At 45.9% G+C, this 18758-nt stretch overlaps 1 protein-coding gene across 5 annotated transcripts in view; it reads left to right on the forward strand.

Moving 5' to 3' along the window:
• Window positions 1-1913: 1913 nt before the first annotated feature.
• ASAP2 (ArfGAP with SH3 domain, ankyrin repeat and PH domain 2) overlaps window positions 1914-18758 on the forward strand; it is a 111309-nt gene continuing 94464 nt past the window's right edge. For 4 of the 5 annotated variants that reach the window (XM_021697683.2, XM_044918623.1, XM_044918624.1 and 1 more), the window contains exon 1: window positions 1914-1966. In XM_021697683.2, coding sequence (XP_021553358.2) covers window positions 1927-1966 — 40 coding nt within the window. In that variant the 5' untranslated portion in view covers window positions 1914-1926. The remainder of the gene's footprint in view (window positions 1967-18758) is intronic. The other variant, XM_044918625.1, reaches the window with a different exon arrangement.

An 18758-nucleotide genomic window follows, 5' to 3' on the forward strand; every position in this document is an offset into this window, starting at 1 on the left:
AGAACAGACTAATGATGACCTAGGAAAATAAAAGCTAGTTCTCTATAAGAAATTTTGACTTTCTGTGTCAATCCTTACCTACCCCTTCCTACAGTATGTCTGAAAATAAGGCTTTTTTTTTTTTTTAATTTCAAGTAGACCCTGTACCCAACGTGGGGCTTGAACTCATGACCCTGAGATTCAGAGTTGTATGCTCTACAGCTGAGCCAGCCAGGTGCCCCAATAATGCTTTTTAAAATATCACTTCTCCTGGGGCGCCTTGGTGCCTCAGTCGGTTAAGCATCAGACTCTTGGTTTCGGCTCAGGTTATGATCTCAGGGTGGTGAGATCAAGCCCCGCCTCGGGCTCCGTGCTCAGTGGGGAGTCTGCTTGAGATTTGTCTTTCCCTCTCCTCTATCCCTCCCCATGCTCTCTCTCTCTCTAAAATAATAAATAAATAAAAATCTTTTTTTTTTTTTTTTAAAGATTTTATTTATTTATTTGACAGAGAGAGATAGCAAGAGCAGGAACACAAGCAGGGGGAGCAGGAGAGGGAGAAGCAGGCTTCCTGCCGACAGGGAGCCCAATGTGGGACTCGATCCCAGGACCCTGGGATCATGACCTGAGCTGAAGGCAGACGCTTAACGACTGAGCCACCCAGGTACCCAATAAATAAAAATCTTAAAAAAAATAGTCATTGTTGCTTTAGAATGGGACTTGGGGTGCTGATATTGAAAGTGGATTCAAGAAGTGATTCATCTGGGGCACCTGGGTTAAGCCCCACTCTGGGCATGGAGCCTGCTTAAGGTTTTCTCTCTCCTCCCTCTGCCTCCCCACCCCCCACTTGCATGTACTCTCTTATAAAAACATAAAGGTGACTCAGGAAGGCTGGACATGAAGGACTCTGCGGTTGCTCTGAGGTGGTGTGCTATGTTGCTGCTGGCAGTCTGCTGCAATTTTTTATGATTAAAACTCATGACGAGTAGTAACGATGTTATTGAGCGTCGCCGTATACCAGATACTGGGCTAGGTCTAGCTTCCCCTGCCGTTCTTGGTTTCTTTACAGTGACCCTGTGGTAGGTGTCACTCTCCCAGTTCACACACGCTCTCTTCCTCCTGTCACAGCTGGAAGTGACACATTGCTCTTCTTCGGTGTTGAATTGGGTTAAGAGGAAATTTTACCCCTGTAACTTTTGTGAAAGCAGAGCCGTACTTAAAATTCCTGATCTGATGAGTCATTGAGCAGTTCTTACTTGAGCACTTACGATGGGCTAGGCACTGTAGGTGCCCTATCCTACTATGTGGTGGTTGGTCTCGTAAAGTGTACTATTAAACGGAGTGTAGTAGAGGAATATTAAATACTTAAGTGTGTCTAATCATTCAACCTTGCGAAGTAGATATTGTTACGCCCTGGTTCTGGAAGAGAAGCCTAGGCTAGGAGAGGATTAAGAAGAACGTGCTTTCTAACCCAAACAAATTCACATCTGGGTCTTTGCAAATCCAGAATGGGTTTGCCTTCCACTGGACCCTGCTGCCTCCGGGCAGGGAGGTCTTGCCGGAGCAGGGACACACTGGTGGCTGATCTGCTTCACCACCCCCTCGTCGCTCCTCCCCCTGCTCCCTGTCCTTCGCCTCTCTTGGGAAGGAGCAGCTGGCAGGTGCGCACAGATCTGAGCCGTGCTTGGTCACGGGGAGAATTGAGATCGGTTGAAAGTGGAGTCAGTCTGAGGTGAAACCCTTGTCACTGCGGGGGGCGGACGTCCAGGGCGCAGAGTGGGCAGAGGCAGCTCAGGTGCTTCGTGTGGATGAGGCATCCGAGAGGGCGTTGGCTTTTGGGGATGACTCCATCTTTACACCACACTGAGGATTTGTCCCCCAGAAACAGCTCACTAATACCACTTCTCTATATTCTAGGCTTTGGATGTGGACCGGATGGTTCTTTACAAAATGAAGAAATCCGTGAAAGCAATAAATATCTCTGGGCTGGGTGAGTATGCATTCTTTCCTAGGGGTTTCTTGGTGTAAATCCTTGCATTAGCAGAAACTGATGCTGTAATAGTGGTCACCGTTAATGAATAATCCACCAAACCTTTTTTTCTAGGCATGCACATTGTGAAGTTGAGCTGGGATGTTTAGTTTTTAGAAGTGTGTTTTGTTTTGTCAAGTCTCTAATTCTGGAATGGCACTTCATCTGCCGCCCCCAACCTCCACCCTCCCACTATCCCGTGCGCTGCTTCCTGTTCTCTGAAGTGCAGCTGAGTTTCCCACCACACCAGCTTTGTCTGACTGATCGACAAGGACACCGGCCTCATTCCTGCCTCTGTTGTTTGGTTTGTGTGTTAATCATGTCAGAATGGCTCTTCCGTTTCTCTCATCCGATGCTTGCCTTTCTTGTTTGGGATGACAATTAACATAAAAGCACAATCAACTATTCAAAGTAATATCTGATCTAGACTAATAAACCTTTTTCTGACTTAAAGATTTCAGGCTGCACACATGTGGCAGGTCTGCCCCCTGCTCAAAACCTTACCGGTGATAGAAAATAATTTTTTTTTTTAAGTCATGAAGTGACTCTGTCATTTCTCTCAGAAGCAAGCCAGTGGCAGGCTTGGAGGGCTAGAAGTTGTGAGAGCTCCCAGAGACCGTGGAAACAGGTGGTGGACTGCAGAGAGCAAGGCTGGCTCGTGGGAGAGCACACCGCTGCCGAGTATGGCAGAGACACTCCCTTTGCCCGTGGCTGGTGGCCGGGAGGAGGAGGGGGCCCAGGCTCTGTGCCTACAGACGCAGTCAGGCCACCAGATTACCCTGTGATGTTCCCTTTGATGATAGTAGCAACTGGAGTAGAAGGACAGGGAATGGCACAGGTGGTTAAAAGGAGGGAGGGGCAGGGAAGGGTCTGGAAGTAACTGTTGTGCCCAACCCCGCCCCCACCGTAGTTCTGCTGTTGTGAGCGGCAGCTCCAGTAACTGCGTTTGCCTCCCCCAGGGAGGGCTGTGCCAGCCAAGACTGTGAAGAGGCCGGTAGGACATCTCAGCTACAAAGATGGTATTACAGTCAAGAATGGCTAGTATATTTAGGAACAGATTTAACAAAAGATAGGCAAGAACTCTATGTTGAAACCTATAAAACACCACTGACAGAATTAAAGACCTAAATAAATGGAGAGGTATATGATGTATGTGGGTTGGAAGACTCGATATAGTCACGATGTCTGTTCTCCCCAAATTGATCTCAAGATGCACCACAGTCCTAATCAGAATTCTGGCAGGAGAAATTGACAAACTGATCGCAAAACTTATATGGAAACACACGGGACCTGGAATATCCCAAGCAATCTTGGGACAGAAACAAGTTGGGAGAACTTAAACCATCTGACTTCAAGTCTTGTGAGCCAGTAATGGTCTACACTGTGTTGCTAGCTGGGGGGGGCCAACAAAGAGGTGACTGGAACAAAAGACAGTCTAGAAATAGACCCTCACTGAGAGGTGTCTTGTCAGCACAGTTGCCGAGGCAGTCGCATGGGGAGACGAAGGTGTTTCCAGCACATGATACCGGAACAGCTGGATCTTTCCATCAGAACAAAGGAAGTACAGCCCTCTCACCCACCCTACACAAACAGTACTTTGAAATGGCTCATAGATTCAAATTTAAAAACTAAAACTATAAAGCTTCTTGAAGAACACGTAGGAGAACATCTTTACAACACGGGGCAGGCAAGGCTCCTTGAAAAGGACACAGAAGGCAATAGCGTAAAAGAAAAATGGTTAAATCAGACTTCATCAAAATGAGACACTTCTACGTGCTCAAAAATGCTATTAAGACTAGCCTAACATTGTATGGGCCCCCAATCAAGAAAGTAAAGAGCTTACACTTGAGGTAACTAAATTAATAGGGCAATCAGAACAGGACTCTAAAATAAGAGCATATGTATGATTAACATCCTTAAAAAGGCAAGGGAGGTATTTAATTACTGGGCTCAGAAAAGGTACTAGTGAAAAAGAACCAGTAAAAGGTGTGAAAATAGAAAAATATATCATTGTTGAAATAAAAACTAAAATTTGCTAAATGGCAGGCTACACACATAGGAGAGGGGATTCGTGAGGCCCCTTGTTGCCGGAACGTGAGTTAAAGGAATGGACAGTGTAAAGTAAAAATCAAGAGCCACAGAAAACAGATTGAGAGTGGTCAATATTAGCATCCATCCAAAAGGACTTGCAGAAGAGGGGGGAAAAATGGAAAAGGGGAAAATTTTAAAAAAGTAATAGCTGACAAATTCTCAGAACTAAAGAAAGATTTGCGATCTCAGGTCGAGGGACACCTGGGTGGCTCAGTCGGTTGAGCATCCGACTCTTGATTTCTGCTCAGGTCATGATCTCAGGGTCGTGGGATCAAGCCCCGTGTTGGGCTCCACGCTGGGCATGGAGCCTGCTTAAGATTCTCTCCCTTTCCCTGCCTCCCTATAAAAGATAAAATAAGATCTCAGTTTGAGAGAGTGCACTGAATTCTAAGGAAAACATTATAAACACACATGTAAATGTACATACACACAGTGTATGTGGATATGTGTACATATCTCAGGACATATCCTACTATCTTGACCTCAGGGATAAAGAGAAAATCAAAAATTTACCAAGAGGGGAATAAGCATATATATAGGAAAAAAGATTTGGGGGCAGTATGCTAAAAAATGATTGTTTTGGCATTTTGACTTTATAGGTATTTTCCCCCCTTCATTTTCCATATTTTATATATATTGTAATGTATTGATGTTAAAATGATTAGACAGGTATTAAGTTGTTTATGGTTAAATTCCAGATGAACATGAAGGAAGTTCAGGAAAGCAGAGAAGAGGTGGGAGGGACTTAAGTTGTTCGGGACTGAGCTTGTCCCGACTGAGTTCGAAAGCTTTTTGGAGTTTGTGGTGTTGGCTGTTTTACCCTGGAGCGAATCGCTTAGCATGTTTTAGCTCTGGTTTCCTTGTCTCTGAAATAATCCAGTTAGGTTAGAATGCACATCAGTGGTTCTCAACCAGGGTGATTTTGCTCCCCCCAGTGTGGTTACTAACAACTGAGAGGTGCGTGCGTGCACATGTCTGTGGGCATGTGTGCATATTTGGGCACCTTATGGGTCGAGGCCAGGGATGCTGCTAAAGATCCTACAAAGCACAGGAGAGCTCCCAACAAAGAATTAACTGGGCCCAAATGTCAATAGTGCCAAGGTTGAAACCTTCAACTAGATGTTCTTCACAGTCTTCTACGATTTTTTTTTTTTAAGACTATTTATTTATTTGAGAGAGAGAGAGCAGGGGGAGAGGCAGTGGGAAAGGGAGGGAGAGACTCTCAAGCAGACTTGCCCCTCAGCATGGAACCCAATGCAGGGATCAGTCCCATGACCCTGGGATGATGACCTGAGCTGAAACCAAGAGTCAGATGCCCAACGGACTGAGCCACCCTGGTGCCCTCAAAGTCCTCTACAGTTTTTAAAAAACAAACAAAAAACCAGAACCGCCACTGTACTTAGCTTGCAAGTACATAAACATTGATTACCTGACAACTACTGATTTTATGAAAGAAGGAAGTAGAATTAGTTTTCATTGAGTAACACCTAACTGGAAGTAAGCCTATGTAGGAAAGTATTTTTTATTTAAAAGGAAATATCAAACAGTATAAAACTCTTCACTCAACACTGAGCTTTGCTGAAACAAATGTTAGACTATCCAAGAAGGTGGTCACCTGTCTCCAGCTCTTTCCTGGATAAGTAGGGAAGGGGCAGGGAGGAATAATGATTGTTTGTAGGTTTTTGGACGCTTATTACAAACCTTGTGCTCTCTGTGCGTTATGCTAATCTTTATAGCCAACTGTTCTCATTTTAGAAATGAGCCACCTGAGATCAGAGGGCTAAACGTGTTCCCAGGCCGCTCCGTGGAACTCGGCTTCCTGCTGGCCCAGGCTGTGTGCAGGGCCCGCTCCGCTTCGAGGCCACCACTCCTTCAGGCTGACTGGCGCACTGACCGACTCTCTTCAAGATTTCCAGAAATCACTCAAAGATGGATGCTTAGTTCTTTTGACAAACAATAGATTTCAGAAAGTTTCTCAAGAGTGTTTTTTTTAACCATGTTCACTTGGGCTTTGAGTTTCTGCTTTAAGGCTAGTTTAAAAGGGGGAATATTTTATATTCTGATGACGTTCAAGAGTGATTTTAAAGTCCTCTGTTGAGAAGGCTGTTCTTTTTTTTTTTTAAAGATTTTATTTATTTATTTGACAGAGAGAGACACAGCGAGAGCAGGAACACAAGCAGGGGGAGTGGGAGAGGGAGAAGCAGGCTTCCCGCCGAGAAGGGAGCCCGATGCGGGGCTCGATCCCAGGACCCTGGGATCATGACCTGAGCCGAAGGCAGACGCTTAACGACTGAGCCACCCAGGCGCCCCAAGAAGGCTGTTCTGATCAGAAATAAAAATGAAGGACTGCTTCTCGTGCAGGCGTTGGCCACGTGACCGCGGCCAGTCCTGAGAAGGACCTGTGTGTCCCTGTAGGCTAGCCCAGTTTCCCGCCACGTAGCTTTAAACAAGCAAGCGTAGAGGAAGGTGTTGTAAACACATGGGTGTCAGGAAGCTAGCCTGTACAAATTTAGTAACACTTGTGTCTCATCTGCCTTTCTGACCTATATTGTTGAGTGTGTGCCACAAACCTTCTTCCTTTACCTGCCCCAGAGTCGTTTCCTAAAATACAGCCTAGTGATATTACTTCTCTGCTCAAAAGTCTGCAGCATTTTCTCATTACCCACTTTGACGTTCATGAAGGTGAGTCCCAGAGCCTGGGAGAGATGAGGAAGGCCTGCGTGGGCTGTAGAATTGTAGGGAAATTGGGGTCAAGCACAGGTAAGCAGGTGTCTATTCCTGCAGGACTGGCTGGAGACTTCAGCTTGCCCCTGTGGAGTAGGAGAGGAGCTCTGTCTTAGCCTTCTCCAGATTTATTTGCTTATGATATTGCTGCTGCCTCCCTTCATCGATCCAACATAAGCCTCAGCTCAGTAAACACGGCAGAACACCAGAGGCACACCGAGCCCCTTGCATCCCCCGGCTCCTGGCTACCTGTCTAGAGGGCCCTTCTTGGAAATAAGGTGCAGTTTCCCCAGTGTGCCACGTTTTGTGCCTTCTCCCTCTGCACTTGCTCTTCTGTCTGCCTGAAGGGGCGTTTTGCCACTTTATTAGAGGAAACGGAGGCTTGAGGAAGTGAAAAGCTGGTTCTGGAATTTTAGCATCGCACTTCGGGCACCCAGCCTGTGTCCTTCCTGAGGCTCCACACAGCAGGCTGACCGTTGCGAGCCCTTGGGTGGGGCGGGGGCTCCTATTTCTGTCGTCTTTCACCCATCTGATAGATCATGCCAAGTTTGAGTTACTATAAGGCCATGAGTCTGAATTATTTTGAAGTCAGAATACTGATCCTGAAGTCTTTATTTCAGAGTAGTGTTGTTTACTTCAAAGAATTCACCTTCTTTGGTGACTTCTAGAGGAAACCCATACCTTTTCCTGTGATGTTGCTGACACCGTTCACAACAGTTTTGGAACTCTTCTCTAGAACTGCTTTTAGTAGCACATTCTTTTGAATATTTTTGGTAGAGGAGTGTGAGGATAGGTGAAATTTTTTTAGAACTTTAGAATTTTTTTAGAACTAGACATCAGAAATCAGTGGGGCATATTCAGGAAGGGATTAGCTGCGGGCGACCACAGTTGGTCTGGAGCGTTGTGAGTGCACACTCATTCTGTCTCTGAGGGCAGTTCCAAGAGGAGGCCCATGTGGTTTGATCATGAGCGTGTTTAATGTCCTAAGGCAGCTCCTGCCTAGGAAGAGCACTCATTTCATGTATAATTAAAAGAACAACAAAGAATCCACCATTCATGCCTTATACTGCTACATACCTTTCCTGTCTTGAGTTCCTTAATTTCTGGGACTTTCCTGCCTGCTTTCTTGATTTGTCATGGCCCCATCTGACCTCTAACTGATCTCCATCTGTCCCCAGTGTCTCTCTGTTCCAGGCTGGCTGACCTCTGCCTGCTTCCCGAGCGTGTATCTGTCTCTCTACACTGCCGTCCAGCCCCACTCCTGGTCTGGATGCACGCCCTCCTGTCCCAGGCCCTTGTTGAAGATGTTAACCTTCTTTACTCTCTTACATTAGTTTTCTGTGGCTGTCGTGACAACTTACCCTAAACCGAGTGCCTTAAAATGACAAATTCATTTCTTCCCCTTTGCGGCCATCACTGAAGCCCCAGCGGCCAAAATGAAGTTTAATCCCTTTGTGACTTCTGACGGGAGCAAGAACCGTGAAAGGCATTTCAGTGTGTTCTCCCACATTTGCAGGAAGATTATGTCTTCCCGTCTTTCCAAAGAGCTGAGACAAGTACAGTGTTGGAGCCATGCCCATCCGAAAGCATGATGGAGTCCAGGTTGTGCGAGGACGCCCCAAAGGTTGTGCAGATTGGCAGAGTAGTCTAGGTTTACAGGAAGACCTACGGCATCTGCACTGAGTGAGTACATCCGGTGGGAGAGGGCACATGGTGCTGCTGTCCATGTGGGCATTCGCCCTCCCTAGTGAGGTGGTTATCACTAGACCAAAACTGGACAAGGACCACAAAAAGATCCTGAGATGGAAAGCCGAATCTTGCCAAGTAGGAAAGGCAAAGGGCAAATATAAGGAGGAGACAATTGAGAAGATGCAGGAATAAAGTAATCTTATATAGGACTTTCAATAAAAACTGTTAAAAAGAAATGGACAAATTTGTCTCATGGGTATCGAGACCCCAAGTCTGAGATGGGTCTCGTGGGGCTAAGATGATGGTGTTGGCAGAGCTCCTTCCTGGAGGTCCAGGGGAGAGTGCTTCCTTGCCTTTTCTGGCTGTTAGAGGTCAACTGCATCCTTGATTTGCGGCCTTTCATCTTCGAAGCCAGTCATGGCTGGTAGAGTCTTTCTCACACTCCCATCACTGTGACTCTGTCTTATTCTGTACAGGCTGCGGTAACAAAATACCCAGACCGGGTGGCTTAATCCACAGACATTGTGTCTCATGGTTCTGGAGGCTGGAAGCCCGAGGCCAAGGTGTCAGCATGGCTGGGTTGTGGTGAAGGTTCTCTCCCTGGCTTGCAGATGGCTGCCTTCTCGCCGTGTCCTCTTATGGTGGAGAGTAGGCTTTTCGGCATCTCTTCTTATAAGAGCACTTCTCCTATCCTGAGAGCCCCACCCTTGTGATCTCATCTAAACCTTATTATCTCCCAGAAGGCCTCCCTCCACATATGGTCACACTGGGGTAGAGTGAAGGGGGGCGGAGCACGACACCATTTTGTCCATAGCGGACTCTGTCTCTCTGCCTCCCTCTTGCACAGGTAAGGATCCTGCGATCGCACTGGGCCCGACCCCAGTGATCCAGGATAACCTCCCCATCTCACATTCAGGTGATTAATGACTTGAATTTCATGTGCAACCTCAATTCCCATTTGTCAGGTAGCAAAACATCTTTACAGGGTCCAGGCGTCAGGATGTGCACGTCTTTGGGGTGAGAGGGGACATTATTCTGCCTTCCACACCTCACCTCTAAATTCCGAGTTTTGCAGTTGAATCTGTTTTGACTCTTTTTTCTGCCAGAAATGAAAGAGTACCTAATATGCAGGCCCTATTTACTCATTAAATATTGTTCTTTATTATTCTCGAACATGTCTGTTGATCTTTGCTCCTCAATTAGATGGCAAGCCCTTGAGGTCAGTGACTAATTCTTGGAGGCAGTGTAGTTTAGGATAAAGAGCACATAGGTATTAGAACCTAAGAAGCCTGGAATAGAAGTTCGTGTGCCCCTCAAAAAGCCCGTCATAGGAAAATTATTTAATCTTTCCGAGCTTCCGATTCTTCATACGTGAGGTGGGAATATTAGTATTTTAAAATATTGTTAGTGAAGAGTAACTGAGCTAACAAGACAGGGTGACAGATGTGGCTCAGGGCACGTGGTAAGCATGGCAGCAGCTGACACAGAGGCCAGCAGATCCATCGTCGGTGTCCCCGAATTTTCATTTGTGTGTTGTTATGTTTCTGCTGCAATTTCTGAGACTGTCCTCTTCGTGTAGGAGAGAAACTTAGCATTTTCAATGTGAGCAGTGTGCTTCCGGCCGACTCCTGTACTCTATGAGGATTTGTAGAGATGGATGCAGGAGGGGGATTTGAGATGCCTTATGGCCACCAGCTATGTTTTTACAGCCGGTGAGCTAAGGCTGGTTTTTACCATCTTACCATGTACCTACACAGTCACCTCAATATTGCCTCTTGGCCTGCAAAGCCTGTAATAGTTACTCTCTGGCTTTTTAGGAAAAAAGTTTGCCAACCTCTGCATTAGGGTAGTGGCTCTGAAACTTAAGAGTGCTCCAGAATCCCCTGGAGGTCTTATTAAAACACGGGGTGCTGTGCGGCTCCACCTTTAGAGTTTCTGGTTCAGTAGGTGCAGGATGGAGCCTGAGTATTTACTAATTGACTAAGTTCCCAGGTGATGCTGAAGCTGCTGGTCTTTGAGAATACTACCCCCCTCCACACACACACTGTGCACACATGCGCACATGTGACTTTAAACATTTGTGTGAGCCAAAGGGTATCATGTATGTCCCCACAGAAACAAAACAAGTTTTCTTACACAATAGCAAGTGTATTACATTTGCTCCCATTTTTCAAAAAAGATGACAGTCCAGCTAGATATATTTTTTAGAACATCTTGTGTACAGGTTTGCAGAAGCTGTTATTATAATTGTTTGTTGAGAAAGTTTCTATAATAATTTTTCCCACTCATAATCTGCTATCTGACCTCTTAAAAACATCTGGTTTATATTTGTTCCAAAACTTTTATTAGTTTAAAATATCCCAAGCTCGGGGCACCTGGGTGGCTCAGTTGGTTAAGCGACTGCCTTCGGCTCAGGTCATGATCCTGGAGTCCCGGGATCGAGTCCCGCATCGGGCTCCCTGCTCGGCGGGGAGTCTGCTTCTCCCTCTGACCCTCCTCCCTCTCATGCTCTCTGTCTCTCATTCTCTCTCTCTCAAATAAATAAATAAAATCTTAAAAAAATAAAAAAATAAATAAAATATCCCAAGCTCTGTCTCAGCCCAAAGGTGTTCTCCCCCTCCCCAGCACTGGGAAGTTGAAACTAACATTTTTTAGCTGTTTGACATATCAGTGGGTGGAAAAATTCATCTTTATCAAGAAGGAAGCAACGGAAAACTTTCATTTTCACTTCTCTAGAATTACTCTGTTTTGAAGATTTGGTGCAGCTCTTCTTACTAAGAGAGGGATATCTTCTTTACCCTCGACCTGAATGTCCTAGGGTAATTGTCAGTTCCTTGAAAGGAGAAGTACAAAGAAAGAAATGCTAATTTTCCCGTAAACCCTTACCATCTTCCCCTTACAGAAGAAAGAAAATGAGAATTTAATAATTTTGTATGTGTATTTCTCCCTTTATTTGCAATGCTAATTAGAATATGGCTGTTAAATTAATACAGAGCTTGAAATTAATATGGAGAATTTTTTCTATTATAGATATATAATTAGGATAGAGCAGTTTAAAAGAAATCTGTACAGTAGTTTAGGAAGTGATGTTTCATTGTGCATGAAGAAGGTACTCTATCTGGCATGATTTTCTACCTGTTACGTGAGAAAATAACTTAATCATAGTAATCCCCAGTGATTGGCCTCAGTAGGATGAAACTGGTATTCTGCTACTTCGTTGTGGCATTGAAAACCAGGGCATGGGATTTTTAGAGAGTGGTTTGGTGGTTCACATCAAGAGAAATAAAAGTCTTTATGTGGGAAGATACACAAAGATGCTTATTGCATTGTCCCAGTGCTTTATCACAGAGAAAACCTTGAAAGCCTTCTATAACTGAATTAGGATATACTACTTGATGGAATTATGGTTATGTAGCAACATGAAGAAAAAGGCTTATGATGACATTTTCAGACTATAAAACTTAGGGTACAAAATATATGTTACCATGTCTGTGATCAAAAGGAATAGGAGATGATGACAAATGATAAAGAAAAGAAAATGCTTCCGTGTGGATGTTCATAAACTTGAGACTGGAGGCATAATAACAGTAATGAAAATCTGACACCTGCGAAGTATTTATTGTGGGGCAAGCCCTGTGCTAGATAACTACTTTACATAAATACAATCCTCACAACAACTCTGAGTTAGGTACTCTCAGCAGCTCCCTTTACAGATGAGGTCAGTGAGTCAGAGAGTCGTACAGCTAGCATTTAGAGAAGCTGACATTCAGAACCAGACCTGCTTCCCTGTCCCTTCTTTTGACCATGGCACCCCACTTCCTGGTGCATGGTGCGCCTGCTGTGAATGAGGGTCCACAGTGGAGAAAAAGTGAGCAGTAAGGCTGTGGGACCATCCTGGATATCAGCTGGCTGAGCCATAGGGATCCTTTTGAAAAACTCCAGGTGGTTTTGGTTGATCACAACTTCAGTATGAACCAGTACATGAGAGGCTCAAAGGTGAGTCAGGTGACCTTAGGGGAAGTATGTTTAAAAAAAAAAAAAAGAAGGTGGTTACCCCATTATTGAATTGTAAGGGCAACATTTTAAGAGGGACCTCAAAATCTTAGAGCTGAAAACCTCATTGTAGGAGGACCCTGGAAGGACCTAGTACTTCTTAGCTTGGGAGGTAGGGAGAGGGCGTATCTGAAGGCATTCTCTAGGACGGGGAAGTGAGGCATGTTATCTGTTCCTCTCTAGAGGGTATTTTCACGGGAGCAAGCTTTGACTCAGATAAGAGAGAGAAGTGAGCTGGGTGAGCTGGTCATTGGAAGGGTTTCAGCAAAGGCCTGGTGCCTCCTTCTCTACAGAAGTTGTAGGGGGTGGTGGGGTCATGGACTCTCGAGACCCTGAGAGAACTTCCACTTACAAGTCGTATAAGATGCTTGTGGTCTCTCTTCTGCTGGTTAAGAATAATGATTGGAGGGGCGCCTGGGTGGCTCAGTTGTTAAGCGGCTGCCTTTGGCTCAGGTCATGATCCCAGGGTCCTGGGATCGAGCCCCGCATCGGGCTCCCTGCTCGCTGGAGGCCTGCTTCTCCCTCTCCCACTCACCCGCTTATGTTCCTTCTCTCACTGTGTCTCTCTCTGTCAAATAAATAAATAAAATCTTAAAAAAAAAAATGATTGGAATTTAGATGGGTAACTTGTGGAATGCTGTCAGCAGTGATCAGCATATTAATCATGGAAGGATAGCTAATCAGAAGGACAGCTAAGACTTATGACTTAAAGTCCCAAGTATTAACATGAATCATACTTAGGGTCGTCATATTTATTCGGTAAGGAATTTAAGCTCATCTAGGCTAGGGCTTTTTTACCTGGTATGTAGGGTCTGTGGACAGGCTTAGGGGGTCTCTGCATCCTGAAAATTGTATGGGAAATTATGTCAAGACGCTTTTTCCTGGAGAGGTAATCAAACATTTTTCTGATTTTTATTGGTGTCTGTGATAAAGATTCAAGAACCACTGATCTAGCTAAACCCCCATGTTTTACATATGTGGATACCATCACAGAGTTGCCTCTCTGCCTTACTTACTGTAAAACACTGACTACATTATTCAGGGAGTCTCTGAACCTGTTTCCTCATCTGCAAACTCTCCCAGAGTGAAAGGTTGTGTGTGTATGTGTGTGTGTGTGTGTGTGTGTGTACATATATATACATGTACATGTGTCTAAAATCTTTCCTGCATGAATAGCAGCTGTCACCTGAGGCTTGGAGACCATTGAGTTTTCAAGGCTGCTTGTTCATGGGCGTGAAGGCTCGAGAGGCCTTGGCGCACCACGGGCATGGTCTTTTCTCCTGGTCTCCTGTGCTCTCAGAGAAGTGGGGTGGGGGGAGTCCGGTGGGCATCTGTAAGTAATGGGAGTTGTCTCCTTAGGAACGAGGAGGTGGAAATCAAGGAAAAAGGCTGACAGCAATTTGCAGTGACAAAATGCACACTCTGTAATACGGCTGCTCAAGCTGCTTTGCCAACACGGGGCATCTGTGTAATTGGACGTGAGGTTTCTAATAGCTGACAGTGTGCAGTCCGCAGATGTTGATCTACCTCCCTGCTTTCCGTGCAGATAAGGAGAGTCCGGGGTGAGTCAAGCAGCCGGCTGCTCAGCTTTCATCTCCTGGATGGGATTCTGAAGGACGAAACTCCTATAAGTCTGAGAAGCCTTTTCCATCATGTCCCAGAAAATGTACTCTCTTCCTCATTTCAAGCTATAGTTCTCCCTCCTGGAACGTATATGGCGGTGGATTGTTTTTGAGCATTTATCTTCGTCTTGCTGAATTGTGCATTGGCGGGTACCAAGCTTTATTCGTCTGTGTCCCCTCCAAATTCAGCTTTCTTAAATGCAAGTCTTATCATGTCACTTTACAGCCTTTGGGGGGCCCTCCGTTACCTGGGATGCAGTCGTGGCCCCTGCCGGCTGCTCCCCATCCTCTGGCCACACCTGGTCCCCCCTGAGCTCCCCAGAGTCGTTCTTTCAGGCTGTGCTCTCTGCACCGAACTGACCAGCGTGTGAATCTTTCTCTCTCACTTTGCTTCTTGAGGCAGGGGCTCTGCTTCATGAATCTTTGTGTTCGTTAGTGCTTGCTGCAGAAGAGGCTTTCAACACGATTGGATTTTTACCCTTTAGTAACCAGGAATGTTCTTGACTGAGAGTGGGTATTCGGGAAATACACAACGAGTAAATACAAGTGAATGTTGATAGATTTTCTGTACTCTGAGCCTATAATCTAAAATGACAAAAAGGACAGCATAAAAAATAAACCTCATCTAGTAAATCAGTCTCAGCGCCACCCCCCCCCACCCCCTGCTCCTTTCCTCCCGAATGTACTTTTGTGAGCGGTGGGAGTTTTATATGGAGGCCATTGGGACTGTGTGGAATTCACACACTTCCAACTGTCAGTTTGTTGTCATTTATTGAGGGCAGGATCAAAGAATATGTGGTGATCTCAGACAAAAGTGTTCCTATTTTATTTTATTTTATTTTATTTTTTTTTTATTTATTTTTTTTTTTTTAAAGATTTTATTTATTTGAGAGAGAGAGAATGAGAGAGAGCACATGAGAGGGGTTAGGGTCAGAGGGAGAAGCAGACTCCCCGCTGAGCAGGGAGCCCGATGTGGGACTCGATCCCGGGACTCCAGGATCATGACCCGAGCCGAAGGCAGTCGCTTAACCGACTGAGCCACCCAGGCGCCCAAAAGTGTTCCTATTTTAGTAGCCAGCCCACACCTTGACCTTAATTAATAACTTCATTGCTAGCTTCCTGTGCTGGACATAACCAGACTAAAAACATCCGTGATCCCCTCCATAAGGACTGGTGGTTTCCATAAGGTCAAAGGAGACGCCCCACGAAAGGGTTAAAGGAAATGAGTTTCATAGAAAAGAGCACAGTATGTTGGAGACATGGCAGGTGATGAAGCTCTGAGAGAGACCATGTTTCTCTTGTCTTGCTTGTCTTGAGCGTGGGCCCAGGGGTTGTAAAATAGGAAGGGTGTTCTCATCAAACCCTTTCTGGTTTGTAGGTACCTGTCTTGTCAGAGATGATTCAGGTGGGTACTCAGGTTCCAGAGGCTGCCTCTGTCATGTCAGCTTGTCCGGGAGAGACTTCAGTGGAGAAAGATTATAATGTCCTCAGCAGGCTCGGCCACAGAGAGCCAAAGTGATCTAGCCAGTGTAGCAGACACTTCAGTTTCTTTTATTGTATCGATTCTGCATGTTGTTTTCTAATTATAAAGATGATATGAGTTTAGTTTAGAAGATTCAGAGAAGCAGTAATACAACATCATGACTGGAGGCAGGTCCTACTCCCTGGATGACAGGCTGTGGTGCGGGGCAGTGGCCGAGGCCTGGCCGGTGGGAGCTGCGGGCCCCCCCGGCGGGCTGGCTGTTTGCACCCCCACAGCAGCTCCCGCGTCTGAAGGATACCCACAGCAAGAGGATGCAGTGCTGCATAGACAGCTGGGCTGGTACCTGGCATACACCAGCTACCCTGATGGAGTGCTTGCTATTTTTACCACCACTTAGCATTTTGATGGATTTTCCTTTCAGCCTGTTCTCTACATTTTAACTTTTTGTAAAGTTGAGACTAAATATAGTTTTATATCCTGCCTTTTTTTTTTTTCCTGAAACATGTCTTCTGTCCTGAGCATATTCCTACTTCATGATTTCAAAAGCCTACAGAATATTCCATTTTGTAGAGACGGTTATCTACCCATTTGCACATTGTTGGCGCTTGATACACTCTCTGTTTTCACTTTTTACAAATTATTTTGCACACACATCTCTGAACACCTGGATTATTTCCTTAGAATGGATTTCTAGAAGTGGGATTATTAGATGGCAAAAATGTTTTAGACTTTTGATTCAGATTACCAGATGGTGAACCGAAAGGTTTTCATCTGGGCTGACTCTGGAAATAAAGCTCTAAAAATGGTTTTCTCCCACGGGATGGAAGATCACAGGGCAGAGATCCTGTCGGAAACAGGATTATCTTTGACTTAAAGCAGTTATCCCCCCAGGAGCCTGTGTGCTCCAACTCAGATGCGAAACCAGGCTATGTGTGGGGTCGCCATCGTGAGGGGAAGTGGTCTTCTTCATGCTCACTTGTGCAGATTATCCTGACATTGAAATTGTGGCACACAGTTGAATATTAATCACCATGCCATCTAGGGAGTGTCTTTGTTTTTGTTTTTGTTTTTAAAGATTTTTATTTATTTATTTGAGAGAGAGAGAATGAGAGACAGAGAGCATGAGAGGGAGGAGGGTCAGAGGGAGAAGCAGACTCCCTGCCGAGCAGGGAGCCCCATGCGGGACTCGATCCTGGGACTCCAGGATCATGACCTGAGCCGAAGGCAGTCACTTAACCAACTGAGCCACCCAGGCGCCCTAGGGAGTGTCTTTGTAAAGCTGCTCCTGCAGAGAACATACGTCTCTTCTTAAATGCACCCTTGGCATGGGGAGGGGGTGTCAGCAGGAGTTTGCCCCAGGTGGACCCCTGAGGGGCCAGTGGTCTGGCCGGGAGCAGGGGCTTGGCCTGTCCTAGTCACGGTCACCTACTGACCCCCATTTCTCTCTGGCTGTGGCCCTGGGTGTTTGGTTACCAGTGCGTGTGCTTGGCTGGAGGCCTGGAACACACTGGTGTTAGCCTGGAGCCGAGTATCGTGGCTGACGAACCACAGGAGAACGTAGCAGGACTGGGCGTCAGGAAACCGGAGATGTTGCCCCAGCTCTGCTGCAAACCTGCTGTGTGAACTTGGGCAAGTCGGCACCCTCTCTGAGCTTTGGTTTCCTGTCTGTAAAGAGAGGATTCTGGACCACGTCCCGTTTCACCTGAAAAGGCCCAGCTGTGGGCATGACGGCCCTGAGGAGGTTGGCACGTGGGGCCTGGGCTGCCCTGTGATGGTTTGGAGAGCTGAGAGCTGCGAGCAGGCAGGGGCTTGAAACCCAAGAAAGCATTCGCAGCCTCTGAACACAAGGGGCTCCGTGCTGCTCCCTGGGGTTGATTACTTTCCTGTTCCTTCTCTGGAAATTACTACCTGACCTTGCAGCCCCAGTTCAGACATCCCTCCTTGGCGTCTCTGAATCCTCAGCACCTGGCACATAGCAGGCCATCAGTGATGTGGCTTCCTGTCTCTTTCCTGGACATTGATGCCAGCTACCGTGCCCACTCTTGTCTGTGTCCCGTCCCAGCATGTCCTACCCCTGTCGCAGGGTTGGAGGTGATGAGTGAAATATTTGAGGTGGACGTAGAGGTTGGTTGAAGGTGAATTGACTGTGGGACCCCGGCTGTCCTTTGGCAGTGCTGGGTCCCTGCCTTGCTTCCTCTTTGTGCTTGGCCCGCCGAGGAGGAGTAAAGGACCTGCCTTTTATCCTTTTTGGATCCATTCGTTTTTGCTTGAACTGTATGCATTGGGCCTTCTCCTTGATATGAGGGTTTTTTAAAAATAACAGAATCAAGTAAATTAAAAAGCACACAGTAAAACCCAGTCCTTCTAAATTCAGGATGTACATGTGCTTGCTGGCTTCATAGATTTTTCAGCGAGAATCTCTCATTTCATCCCTTTGATTAGATTGGTGGGAAGTGGGACTTTTGGGCTGTGAGGTGTGGGAAATGGAAGGGCTGCGGGGTTAGAATTGAGAAGAAACAGGGTCTTTCTTGTCCTGCCGTGGTCTCAGGGACTTGGGTTCTCATTTCCCTAAGTCCCTCCCACATCAAAGATGTTTGGATCTGGATCATTAATAAGAACCAGAGTTTAAGATACATTTGAACAACGGGGTAGGCAAGAGAGTGAGCTCTTTTTAGAGAAACAGCTTTCAACAATTTTGTAAATAAAAGCTGATAGACCAGTTTGGGTTCTTTCCAGAAATTTTATTCCCAAGCTATTTATCTCAGGTTCCTATTTTAAGTTTGTTTCTGGCAAAAGAAAAATAAAGGCACTCAACTACTTTCTGTTCTCTAGTAGGAAAATCTCAAACTTCGGGCGATCTGGGGCAGTAGGTCAGTCAGTGAATACATATTTATGGAGGGTTTACTCTTCCTACAGTGGGCACTGTGCTGGGTGTTTCAGGAAGTCACGGAGAGATACGGGGCTATGATCTTTATCAAGAAGCTACAAATTTGTTTGCAAGAAGAGAAATTTGTGTTAAAAACCCCAACTAGAGCAGCGTGAAGAGGTTTCCACTGATGCAAGCTGGGGACAGTCTGAGCATCAGAAAATA

The sequence above is a fragment of the Neomonachus schauinslandi genome, chromosome 10, assembly GCF_002201575.2.
Source record: "Neomonachus schauinslandi chromosome 10, ASM220157v2, whole genome shotgun sequence".
NCBI lineage: Eukaryota > Metazoa > Chordata > Mammalia > Carnivora > Phocidae > Neomonachus > Neomonachus schauinslandi.